At 40.1% G+C, this 13,369-nt stretch overlaps 1 protein-coding gene across 2 annotated transcripts; it reads left to right on the plus strand.

The window, feature by feature from the left end:
- The first annotated feature begins 4,286 nt into the window (after window positions 1-4,286).
- Window positions 4,287-9,854, plus strand: LOC120726147 (eosinophil peroxidase-like). 2 transcript variants are annotated; one of them, XM_040019501.1, is made up of 15 exons: window positions 4,288-4,371; window positions 4,556-4,624; window positions 4,890-4,974; window positions 5,107-5,279; window positions 5,378-5,510; window positions 5,655-5,784; window positions 5,896-6,102; window positions 6,192-6,555; window positions 6,650-6,810; window positions 6,895-7,153; window positions 7,231-7,401; window positions 7,848-8,085; window positions 8,189-8,388; window positions 8,550-8,585; window positions 8,711-9,854. In XM_040019501.1, the coding sequence occupies exons 2-15, from the start codon at window positions 4,558-4,560 to the stop codon at window positions 9,127-9,129; spliced, it is 2,643 nt and encodes an 880-aa protein (XP_039875435.1). In that variant the 5' UTR covers window positions 4,288-4,371; window positions 4,556-4,557; the 3' UTR covers window positions 9,130-9,854. The 2 variants fall into 2 exon arrangements, with proteins under 2 accessions (XP_039875436.1, XP_039875435.1); XM_040019502.1 differs by lacking the exon at window positions 8,711-9,854 and having other exon boundaries at window positions 4,287-4,371; window positions 8,544-8,585.
- Window positions 9,855-13,369: the final 3,515 nt, after the last annotated feature.

The raw sequence follows: 13,369 nt of genomic DNA on the forward strand, positions 1-13,369 counted from the left end.
ATCTTATCTTATCTTATCTTATCCTTCAGAATAGAGCAGTACATTGTTGAGTTCATACCATCAATGAAATGCAGCTCCCCAACACCAGCAGCACTCATGCAGCCCCACATAAGGACACTACCACCACCATGTTTCACTGTAGGCACCATACATTTCCCCTTGAAATCCTCACCTTTATGACACCATACAGTTTTGAAACCATTTGTTCCAAAAACAGTGATCTTTGTCTCATCACTCCAGAGTATAGAGTCCCAGTAGTCTTCATCTTTTTCAGCATGGGCCCTAGCAAATTCTAGGTGTGCTTTTTTGTGCATGGACTTTAGGAGAGGCTTCCTTCATGGACGATACCCATGACATGCCATTCCTCTGCAATGTGTGCCGGATGGTGTCACGGGAAACGGTCACTCCAGTTTGGCTTTCTACTGCTTTAGCTAACTGCAGTGAACTTCCATGGTGATTTTCTTCAACCCTTTTCATTAGGAGACGCTCCTGTTGAGATGTTAACTTCTGTGGACGGCCTGGATGTCTCTGTAATATGGTTGCACTTCCATCTTTCCTAAATTTTTGGATCACTTTGACTGATATGTAAAGTTTTGCTGATCTTCTTGTAGCCCTCACCTTTTTTGTGTAAAGAAATTATTTCCTTTCTCAGATTTTGTGATATTTCTCTTCCATGTGGAGCTATTGCTGGCAGCATGAAATGGGAAGAGCTTTTCTTTGTTAAGTAATGCCCTTTTATCGTCACCTGTCTGCTGGACACCTCTTAAATAAATCATTAGACTCACCTGTGGTTGAATGCCTGTTAATTCGAATTTTGCAGTCTTGTGTGGCTTTTCTCCTATGACTATAATTGGGGTGTACTCATTTTTGCAACATGAGCTTGAATGAGTTTGTTAGGAAAATCATTTTTTGTGTGTGTGCAAATTAACAAATCTTTTTTTGCAATCAGTGGCCCACATTTATGGCAGTATTTTGTATTATAGCATCTCATAGAAAATGTTGATTCTGAAAGGAAACTAAAGGTTTTCTGACAAATGTAAAGGGGTGTACTCATTTATGCTGCTGAGCACTGTATATTCCAGCTTGCTACCACACTTGAGTCTAAATAAGAACAAACTTTCACACATTAAGCAAACATAATTCTTATTCATTTGTCTTATTTGTCACACACACACACACACACACACACACACACACACACACGCCCATGTAACAATAACAAAGCGGTTACATGCCTGTGGAAGGACCAGTCAGTTCTCTATGTTGGAATGAATTTATGTTATTTTTAGCTTGAGGAAACAGAGTGCAGAAAACCCCAGTGACTCAATTTAAGTACCTAAAACTGAATGTTTTTCTAAGCTTACAATAGACTAGGCAGATTGATAATGTGAGTGCCATGTATGTTTTTTTGTGGTCACAAACATCTATTTTATCCCAGTAAAAATCCAGACACAGCCAATGTAATTATTAAATGATATAATCAAACCAAGTACACTACTTCCAACCCCTTTGTTCTCCAATGTGTGCCTTTTCATTTGTGTGCCTTTCTCTTGATAGTACTATATATATATCTCTTCCAGCTTTCATGAGTGGAGAGAAATGGTAATTTCACAAGTTAACCTAACTGGCACGTTTTTGGACTGAGGGAAACTGCACCTGAAGAGAACCCAAGCAAGTCATGGGTGGGTGGGTTGGGGGCCGACACAAACTCCACACAGAAAGGCACCAGACTAAATTTGATAACTAGATAACCCTAATCCCAGGACCTTCTCCTGTGAAGCAATGGTGTTACCACACTTCCACCATGCAGTGTTGGGGTCAGATGCGTAGAGCAAGCTGTTCCAGAGTTTACTTGTAGCTACAGCAAAGTTCTTTTTGTTTTAATCTGCTTCTGTGTACAACCAGAGGCATCTGGTCAGCTGACCTCAATGATTTTTTGAAAGCAAAAAGTTAAACGGAAAGGTAACAACTTCAAGCCAGTACAAATAAACCAGGAGGGGTAAAATGTGGTCCTGCTTGCATGTGTGGTTCAAGATACCAGCTCCAACATTTTGCAGCTATCTGAGACAGCCTAATGGTCAAATAAAAGCTGTCAAAAATAAAAAGCCTGGATGAAATTAAGGCATGGATCACTTTCTCAAAACAGCACCTGAGGATGACTAAAAGGGAAACACATCTGCTAGCAAAGAGACTTCTGACAGCAGTCGAAAGTTCAACATGGATGGATTTGTTTTGTTTTTCATGTTTGCGTGAAAGCAGTTTGCAAAGAAGCACAGGTCAAAGCAGCTTTTTCCATTAATGTGTTACATTAATAATTGTACAATACTGCCTTGCCATTTTTGCTAATATTATTTGTCGAATATGTATGTCAAATATATAAAAAGGGATTTTTTGTGACATAAAAGTGACACAAAAAGTGACAATGATCCTTGGGAAACAAGTCATTTCTCTGCTTTCGACATAATTCTTTCGTAAATCATATTTTCTACATCCTGTTTATGAATCAAGAGAAACTTTCTTTAAACAAATTGTGAAAAGTTTTAATCGCCCGTGTTCATGCTTTGCTGTCGCCAGTGAATATTTGGACAGGTAAATTGTTGAGCAAATAAAATGAAGCAAGGCTACTGCACACCGCACCCCAACAGCAAGCTATGGGTTTAGAATGAGAGGTCGGCTTGACCTTCAAAGTGCCAGCAGGGAGACTTAGTTTAAAACGATTATTAAATTCTTTACTTTATCAGGCTGTTTATCTTAATCTGTCTTAATAACCACTGGAACCAAGGCAGAACATTCGTTTTGCTTTATTTAACCATAAGTATGAAATTACTTAAGTATGAAAGTACTTAAATAAAAATGTAACCCATGTAGTTATTAAATTGTAGTTAAACAGACATATTGCTGTTTAAGACTAGGAGTTATTATTAGCCTATTAGATTTTAATCCCGTTTCACTCTCACGTCGTTGTCCACGTAAACTGGAAAGTTTTAATTGCGAATGAAGTTGATGAATGGCGACATCTTCCTTCCCCGAGACGGAACAATAGGAGATGGCCTTACCTTGATTAGTTACAGGCATTGTTCCGAGCTGACTCAATGACATGATCTACCTGTCTGAGATGTAACCTCACCTGCAGGCAGTGGAGGAATTTCAGTACACTAAGATTAGCACAGATTCTCAAAGATGGGCGGCTTTTTTCTTTTTCTTTTTCTTTTCTTTTGTTTTTTTAAGATCCTGGTCGCCACACGGACAGGCGCACATTCATTTTCGAAAAGTATATACTTTCCTCTATTTACAATCGCCAATTTAACTTGATAATACATGAGTTTTGCAGAAATTGTGCATCTCACTTTAGCTTATTTGGTTTCGTGGCCATGAGAAAGGTTAGTAGGCCGATGTGTAGCAACATCAATGTACATGGTGGTTTTTATTCACCGTGCATGTGTTGGACAATTACAGAATGAACATAAAAACACACAAACGCAAATTTTGCAACATGACACAATTTTCTTTTTGTTGGACATTGACTAGTAGGATAAACAATACGAATGTAAATGGAAATAAGAATATCCAATATCCTTTTAAATTCGCAAAGTAACTTAATGTATATACGGTCACTGCTTGTGTTGACTGGGAAATGTTTTAGTTTATTGCAATTCTTAGTATGCAGGAAGTTGTTTTCTTAGTTCATTGTTTGTGCGCATTGTCATTAAATCTGGAGAATGTTTGTCTGGCATCACTTATCGCTTATCTGACACCATCGTTTGACGAGCATTGTGCAAAAAATTATTGTTGACTGAAATAAAATAAAAAGCAGACAAAACGGTTTCAAGTTTATACTTTACCTAAAGCAACATTTGGATGCTACGTGTTACACAACAGAAATCGTGCATTTTGTGCAGCGATATGCAAATGTGATCAGCTTTTTTGGTTTTGTAAAAACAACCTGACCCATGTGAGAGAATAAATGGTGTACACTACAATCTGTGTATCCATGATAATACAACACTTATGGTGAAATGTTGTGTTCTCTCAAAAATTATTTAATGGAGACACAAACAAATGTATGAATTAAAAAAGTAAAGACACTTATTTGTGAGATTTTTCTCCCTCGTTTTAATCAAAACGCTTTCAATTTTTGGTATTATTTTGAAAATGTTGTTCTTATTCTTTAATACCATGACTAAACAAAGGAGGAAGATCCGCCTGTAAAGGTGACGGGCAGGAAGTAAGAACGAGAAAATTCCGAGCAAAATTCCTGCCTGCAGATGTTGCATGGGATGACGTACTTGTCCACTGGCCCTATAAAACACCTGAGCAGCGCAGACTTCTGACAGCTGCTGGTGGATGCCACAGGACATCAGAATACAGAAGGTACATGTCTTGTACACACACACACACACACACACACACACACACACACACACACACACACACACACACACACACATGTAACAATAGCAAAAAGGTTACATGCCTGAAGAAGAACCAGTTATATATATATATATAATTATATATATATATATAATTTACATTTTATTTTACTTTTTTTCCTCAGAGATGAATCAGTTTCTGTGCCTTCTGGCTGTGGGCCTGTACCTGTGCTTGCAATGCCAGGTCAATGAAGGTGAGTACTAACTCTGTCTTCTGACAGCAGCATATAACGTTTGATGCATTCCTCGCTCAAGTGAAATGATCACATGGTTCTACCATTTGCCTTAGATATTTTCGAATTAATTTATGAGATGACAAAGAAATGTAAAAGTTTTATGCTTCTTCTTCTCTTCTGCATTTATATCTGTGTGTAACAAACATTTTCATGCAATAAGCAAAGTATCATGCAGTCAGTGAAGCAAGGAGTGAATAAAAGCAAACATTTTCTCTTTTATCAGCACATTTGAGTCAGAGCTTCATTGAAAACACTGTGATGGCAGCAAAGGCAAAGGTGGATGCAGCCTATCGTTATTCAAGGCAACAGTGAGTCTCCAGACCTCTTAAACTACAGCTAAATCTTCAGACCCTGAACCAATGGGCACAGCAAAAATCAAAGTATTTTTCAAGGTATCCTACTTGAAACTTTAACAAATATGAATTCCTCACACATCACAGGAGCTTGGATCGCGTGAGAAGAAACGCACATTACGCTGACGTTGTGCGGCTAATGAAGCAGCCCAGAGGAGCATCCCGCATTGCTGTGCGCTCTGCTGATTACCTGGCTAATTCTTTGCAAATGATCACCGAAAGTCTTGAAAAGCGTCACAAGCGCTCCATCAATGCCACAGGTGTGTATTTAAAAATGTTCATTTAAATTTCAATTGGTAAATTTTCCATTTTACTTAAATGTTGAAGTTAATTAATTTTCATCGTCTGTCTTATTCAGATTTGATCTCTAAGGAAAATCTACAGGCCCTCATTGAACTGACAGGCTGCTCTCCACGTCACCGCATCCCTTCTTGTAGGACAACTCAAAACTTGCACACATATCGCACTGCAAGCGGTGTGTGCAACAACATGTGAGACAATCATTTATCATTTCCAGAATAATTATTTCCCATTTTGTCCTGACAGTGATGCCTATAATTTGGGACTTGGGTGAGGTCTTTTGTTTGATGTTGTTTATCTTTATACAATATAGTGAATCTGCTTCTCTCATGTAGGAAAAACACCCGCTGGGGAGCCTCCAACACACCTTTTCTCCGCTTTCTCCCTGCTGAGTATGAGGATGGCACTTCTACACCTAAAGGCTGGACCCGTGATCAAGCAGTGAACAATCACATTCTTCCCCTGGTAAGACACTTTAGAATTTCATCTTTACTGGGCACACTGCAAAATGCTCTAAAGAAATATGTGCATGAAGCCTCTCTACACAGAATTCATTTTCTACACCCTCATACACAGGTGAGAGAAGTGTCCAACCGCATTTTGCCAACACCTACCGCTGACGTGCAGAGCGATCCACTCTACACTTTCCTGGTGACAATCTTTGCCCAGCTCACTGATCATGACCTGACCTTCACTCCTACTTCTCCTTCCATTGCTTCATTCAGTGACGGCATTGACTGTGGAAAGACTTGCACGCGCAGAGACCCCTGCTTCCCCATTGATGTCAGTGCCACTGCATTACTCAGGGAAATATATATTTGCATTCAAATGCATGCAGAGTGAATGCTGAGTGTGCCTTGTCTTCCAAACAGATTCCTAAAAATGACCCCCGGTTCGGCAATAATTCAGAGGATGAGTGCATTCCTTTCACCCGCTCAGCACCAGCTTGTGGCTCTGGAAACACTGGCTTCAACTTCGGTGCAAGCACAGTCCGCGAACAGATGAACACTCTCACGTCCTTCCTCGATGCAGGTGAAGTCTACGGCTCAGACGAAGCCAAAGCTCACTCCCTCCGGGACCTCACCTCAGATAAGGGTCTTTTGAGGGTCAATGACATTTTTAATGATACCGGCCGTGAGCTTTTACCCTTCAGCTCTATGAGTACCAACATGTGTGCCACTCGAGCTCGCATTACGAATACCTCAAATGCGGTGGAGGTGCCTTGCTTTTTCGCTGGTGAGTACCATCAAATACACTGACTTTCAAATCTCTCAAGTGCACACAGCCAACAAGACTTGTTTTTTCCGCTCTAATATCATGTGATTTTAAGGTGACGATCGCGCCACTGAGAACAACGCACTGGCCTCTCTGCACACTGTCATGTTACGTGAACACAACCGACTCGCACGTGCTCTGGCCTGTCTCAATCCACAGTGGGATGGAGAGAGACTCTACCAGGAGGCTCGCAAGATTGTGGGCGCCTATCTGCAGGTTAGTGAGGAGCTAGACTTCCTGAAGTATTTTAATTACACTCATTATTCAATTACACTGCTGAGTTTCTCTTTGGTCTTTTAGGTGATGACATTCAGAGACTTCTTACATCACATTGTTGGTCCAGACGTCATTGCAGAGCTGCTGTCCACCTACCCTGGCTACGATGAAGACGTGAATCCCGGGATCGCCAATGTATTTGGCGTAGCTGCCTTCCGTTTTGCTCACCTGATGATTCAGCCAATCATTTCCCGTCTTGATGAGCAGTACCAGCAGCACCCTGAATACCCCAGCGATCTGCTGCACAGAGACTTCTTCACACCATGGAGGATGATCTTTCAAGGTAGAGACGAAATATTTAACTTTTTAGTCCTATCATTGAGGATTTTCAAAACTGAAATGATTTTGTGTGTTTCTCAGGTGGTGTGGACCCTGTCATGAGAGGGCTAGTGGGTCGCCCAGCCAAACTGAACACTCAGCAGCACATGATGTCTGAGGAACTGACGGACAGGCTGTTTAAGTTCTCCTCTAGGGTGGCACTGGATCTGGGTTCACTGAACATGCAGAGAGGAAGAGACCACGGAGTCCCTGGTATTTGTTTAATCTTTATAAATATAAGTATATTTAATCTGACAAGAGAGAACTGCAGTCCTTAAATATAAACCATAAACCTACTTTTTTGATTCATTTGATTGAGTATGTTTGATAGACATTACTTGCTACAATAATCTTTATTTTCTTTCTTTATGTTATTTTTAGGTATTTTTTTACTTAGTTATTTAGCTAATTATAATTACTTCTATTGTTAATGAAACTTTGCAATTTCATTTTTTTCTTTAAAAAATTCCTATCATTGCATGTCAGTAATCAGTGAAGGACTTTAAGCTACTCTACCTTGCATGGAAAGTACTATACAAACACATTTTGATAGATTTTTTTTGACTGATTAATATAATTAAGTTTGCTTAATCATTCAAGGCCTCTGATGAACATGCATAGAAGATGAACTGTCCTAAACTGTGCTTAATCCTTTTCAGGCTACAACAAGTGGCGCAAGTTCTGTAGACTGTCGCAGCCACAAACTCTTGAGGACCTGGCTGCAGTGCTGAACAATACAGATCTGGCACAGAGGCTGCTGAATCTCTATGGCACCCCTGACAACATTGATGTGTGGCTTGGAGGAGTGTCAGAGCCATTTGTCCATGGAGGACGAGTGGGACCTCTGTTTGCCTGCTTGATCGCAACTCAGTTCCAAAAGATCCGTCAGGGAGACCGGTAAGCAGAAGGAAAACAAAGCGAACACTGTTGAGGCTCAGGGGGCTGTGTTAGCCTTACTGTTGGATTTGGTCTTTAAACTTTAAACGTTGTCCCATTTCAGACTTTGGTGGGAGAATGATGGAGTCTTCACTGAGGCTCAGAAACGGTCACTGAGGCAAACATCAATGGCTCGTATAATCTGCGACAATACTGGTATCACTGAAGTCCCTGAAAACCCCTTCCTGTTCCGGCCTCGAGGGAATGGCTACACCCAGTGCGAGAACATCCCTAAGTTCGACCTCAATCCATGGAAGGAGGGTGGTGAGTCCTTGATGTGAAATTAGACTCCAGACAGTCAGTGACATTGGATTATTTAGGAAATAATTATTTTTGCTTATCTTGCATGTCACTAATCAGTGAAGCACTTTAAGCTACTCTTAAAGGATTTTGGACATACTGATTTTTACCTTTTTTTTTTTAAGATTCAGATGAATCTTCAAGTTCAGAAGAAGATCCAGGTAAACCTCTCACTTATTGTTCTATATTGTCCATGCATGTTCAAATTTATATTAAAGTATTACATGTAGCTTATATTCAAGTTTACAGGTTATTTCGTTATAATAGCACTTATGTTATTTTTCAGAAACAGAACCACCTTTTACCCCTAGCCCCCCTGACAACCAACGGAACATTGCTTTCTCAATGCGACTTGGCAGCAACTCCCCCAACGCTGACAATCCAATCATTTTCCGTGACGTGATCTACAACGGACAGAACGGCTACAACACTCAGAATGGGATCTTTACATGTGAGACCCCGGGTGTTTATGAGTTTGAGTTCAGCCTTACGATTTTCCAGAGGTCTGCCACTGTGGATCTGGTGCGCAACGGGAACCGGATTCTTCACTCATTCACCACAAAGCATACCGGTTACCTGATGGCCAGTGGAAGCATTTATGTTCAGCTTGAGCGTGGTGACAGGGTCTGGCTGGTTGCTCGTAACAGTGCCAATGGCATCACTAGTAACAGCTACTTCAACGGGCATCTGCTATTTGAAGTGTAGGATGTTTACTAATAGACAGCATCCTCACAACAATACCCAGTTTTTTTTGCATGTCTTTTGTTTAACTTGCACCTTTTAAAAGGCTGCCTTTAGGTTATGATAATTCTAACTAACTATTATAATCATTTTGTAGGTTACTAAGATTAAAATGACCCCAATCTAAATCCCTTAACCTCCTTGACCTGGCGTCCACATATGGGGACATCACATTTTGGGTTGTCTAGACCACAACACTAAATTTTGCTCTTTCAAATGAGCCATATTGCTCAAACAGGCACAATTGTTGTTTCTCATTTTGATTTTGTACTGAGGAAAAATGCTGCTGTGTTCAGACACCAAATAAAGAGTTCAATTATGACACTACAAATCTCAAATAGCAAAGAGAAATTTAAAATGAAAGAGTTGGGGTATTAGGAGGTTAAAGATAAAACAACTGAAACATGCTGTGGTTAATATGTTGCACTCTTTAAATGTTTTAAAGATTTTCATTTAATGAAGAAATATGTACAATCCATTGATACCTGTGCTTGCAAAAAGGGATGAAGAAGTTTGTTGTGAAGATTCATTTTAATCGTGAATGATTTGTTCAATCTTGTCTTTTAAATTCCTGAAGATTTATTGTTTTTCATCCTTTTCCTAAATCACATAAGATATATTTCAAAGATCATGCATTTATTCATAAACATTTATGACTTTCAGTTCCTAATAAATGAAAATTAAAATGAGCAACTAGATGTTTTCTTTTGATCCCTCCAACTCTGAAAGTCAGAGCTGAATGCTCCATGCAGACCAGGAGATGGCGTTGTCGTAGAGGCTTTTAAATTACAGCAAACTAGGCAGACGCGCAACCACGTGGATCAAATTCACTGACTTTACTAGAATGTTGTGATTATGCTGATTCTTGAGTTATTTTAACTCAATCTGTATGAAAATTGATGATTCTTTAAAAACATAACACTTAATTTCGTTTAATGTTTCCTTTAAACAGTTTGAAAGTTTGTGATAGTTTCATTAGAACAAAGAAACAAAGCAGATTGATCTTTCAAAGATGACTAAAGCAAAAGAAAATATAATATATTCTGGCGGTATTTATCCCCGTGTTTCTGAAAAGATGAACCCAATTCAGTAGTTGGTAAATCCTTTCCAAAGCCAAGTTTCTCTTATTGTAAAAATAAATTATCTAAACTATTACAGATCATAAACTCACGCTCCCATGAAGTGGTCCGCATTCAAAAAGGGGTTTTCTATTATAAGTTCATGTCAGAATTTGCAGCCTGACAACAAGTACAAAATTTCTCAAATAAAGAACTCAAATCAAATTTTAAATAGGAGGTACGTTATCGAGTTAATTTACATAAAGCACTTCACCACTTTGAGACTGAGAGTTTAAAAGCATTCTTTGATCATTTGTTTTACATTTACTTATCGCAAAGGTTTGGAATAGTTCTTTTGTTTTGTTTTGTTTTTTTGTTTGTTTTTGTTTTTTACTTTCAAAGGATGCACATTTTATACTTTAATGAGCGAAAGTAAAATTTTACATTTTTACACTATTAAAAGTCCAAACATCTGCAGTTGAGATGAAAATTTTGCAGTAATATGTTGGGCAGATGTTAACTGCACTGATATCATGAAGCCAATTTGCAGTGAAAACCCATTTTGATCAAACCGCCTATAACAGTCATGTGGGGATTTATTCAGATCCTCGCGCACAAACAGACGGTCTTCTCTCTGTGTTATTGAAACTAGCTATGGACCAATCCCTGTTTTCCATTTGGCTTGCAATATTTTATTCTATATACAAACATTAAACAGAACTTAATCCGAATGTTTGGGGAAACTTTAGCTGGGTGATGTGCTTAAGGAAAGAAAAGTGGCCACCCGGCCTCAATTGCAGATGCCGACACTTCTCCCGGGGATCTGCGTCCTTTCCTAAATAAATAAACAAACATATAGCGATCGATTAGGGACGTGGAGGGTCGCATTAGCTCTGTTGTTTTCTGCACAGTGGAGAGGAGGGACGGAAACCAGCTGCAGCGTCTGCGACTCCCCCTTACGCACAAGCCACGCCCCTCCTGCCCTCCCAGGACACGGTGCCATCCGTGCAGAGTGGATTTGGTTGTCCCATGGGAGCAGGGGAATTCTGGGGAGGACGAACGGCACACGATACCCCATTGTTTGGTTTAGCAGTCACCAACCCCCCCCCCTCCACACCTCTCCCCAGCTCCTCCCTAAAACGCACGGCCTGACCGTCTCAGTGGGTTAAATTGATTAGAAAGACGTTTGCGGTCTGACTAATCCCCCATTCTCGCTCCGGCTCCCTGCTTCACCGAATTACAAAAGCCACACATTTAGAAAGTCTTGCGGGTTGCGATAATCGCGGCCGAGCCTCTCACACCTGCGGGGCTGAAGAGTCGGGGCAGGCCGGACAAGTCAATACTAGACGAACTCCCAAACACACAGGTTACAGCAGGAAGATTTCGGTTAATGATCTGCATGGTCTTTTTCCTCTGTTCAATTCTCAAGGTGCACAAAAGCCTAAAACCATGAACATTAAATTATAATCGACAATACTCCTGTACAGTAATTTAAGTTATTTTCCATTTATTTGGAGGAACTTTTTTCTCAATTATAGTTAAAATCGGTTTTCTTAAAAGAGTCAATGATACAATAAATTGTTTTAAAGTATTTTTGAGGATTCTTTATTGACTCCATGCACATGTAGAGGATTTTCACAGAAGAGCTTTGTGTCATCCTCTTGTCATTTTTTTTTGCCTGCATTTAAAAATTTCGAGATCCTCCCCTGCTTAACATTACATGTGGCCCATCACGATGACAAATTCTGTAGCACTTACACCAGAGGAACTATTAAAAACTTGTCATTTAAATAGTAAACAAATAGATCGTTACACGCACACACACAAGCATACAACAAAACGTCAATTCCTTACAATCTACATCTTAACATTTAAAGAGCACATCCTTGTCGTTTCCTTGAGATCTACAGGAATTTTATCTTTCGCCTCTGTGTCATCATGTATAGATTTTGTCATGGTTTTAGGGTTAAGTAGAGCTGTCAGTCATTTTAGGAAAAGTGTGTGAGGGAGACGGCGACAGGGCGGAGACTCGGCAGCAGGATTCCCCAAGACTGCTTTCATAATTGGGGGAACATCTGACTTTGTCCCGCGCTGGCAGATGGTGAGCTGAGGCGCGATCCAAGGGGGGAGATTTACATTCATTGTCCAGGCGCACAAACTCCACATAGAGACAATAGTCTCGGTAAGGGGCAGAGAGCCCGCGTTGGGGGGGTAACTTTCCCTTTCATAGCCAGACGAATGGAAGCGGAAATTAATTTTATTCCCTCCCAAATGTAACCCAAAAGCATTGGACATACAACCCAAATTTGACTTTAATGAAAGTAATAACAGATCAGAAAGCACGAATGGTAAAATGAACCCATCAGCACTGTGCTTGGTTTCTTTAATATGAGCCAGTAACGAAATCATCAGATGGAGCAGCAAAGGAAACTTTGTCAGACTCTCAAAACTCGTAAGTTCATGTATTCCATTTTTTTCTGCGGACTACAGAGGATGGTAATCATGTTTGTTAACAGCATTATTTGCAACGGGTCTCATGACTAGGTTGGATTTGTTGAGGCAGTCTGTCGTATTGATTAAGAGAACTCATTTCGGGCACTGTCAGGCAGCGCTTCAAACGCCAATCAGAGTGCAGCGTCGTCGGCTGCTGGCGGAGATTGATGGACCAACCAGACGGCCATTGTTGCTGCTGACACTGATGCGATGCGTCCTCAGCGGAATCACCGCGTTCAAAGGAGCAGACGGTCGAGCTGCTGAATGCGTGCCTGTCGAGAGCGCACTTGTGTTAAATGTTGACTTGAATGAATAGACCAAACAGAACTGGCTGTACGGGCTTTTAATGGCAGTATAGCTGCGCAGCATGTACAAGACAATCTGAAACCAAACGCCAGTAATTGTTTTTTAAATACACAAAAGCGCCCAGAAATTCTTAAAGTGAGCAAAGTTTTTTTCTTTTCCCCCCTAACGTAACCTTTCACGTACCTTTTAATAAAAGGTTTCAATGACTACACTCCTACTTCTGCCACACACACAAAGAAAAAAAAAACCGTGAAATATAGTATACACACTAAATTCTTAAATTAACAACGTTTCTTCATTATAAATGTTTTATTGTGGTTTTATGTGATTTTTATCTAGGGAAACTT

The sequence above is a fragment of the Simochromis diagramma genome, unplaced genomic scaffold (assembly GCF_900408965.1).
Source record: "Simochromis diagramma unplaced genomic scaffold, fSimDia1.1 OVJJ01000822.1, whole genome shotgun sequence".
Taxonomy (NCBI): Eukaryota; Metazoa; Chordata; class Actinopteri; order Cichliformes; family Cichlidae; genus Simochromis; species Simochromis diagramma.

Excerpts from the sequence above, each read along its gene's own strand:
- LOC120726147 (XM_040019501.1), top strand. The coding sequence starts at position 4,558 with ATGAATCAGTTTCTGTGCCTTCTGGCTGTGGGCCTGTACCTGTGCTTG. Across the intron at positions 6,556-6,649 it reads GGTGCCTTGCTTTTTCGCTG|GTGACGATCGCGCCACTGAG; the intron begins GTGAGTACCATC and ends TGTGATTTTAAG. Across the intron at positions 7,154-7,230 it reads ATGGAGGATGATCTTTCAAG|GTGGTGTGGACCCTGTCATG; the intron begins GTAGAGACGAAA and ends TGTGTTTCTCAG.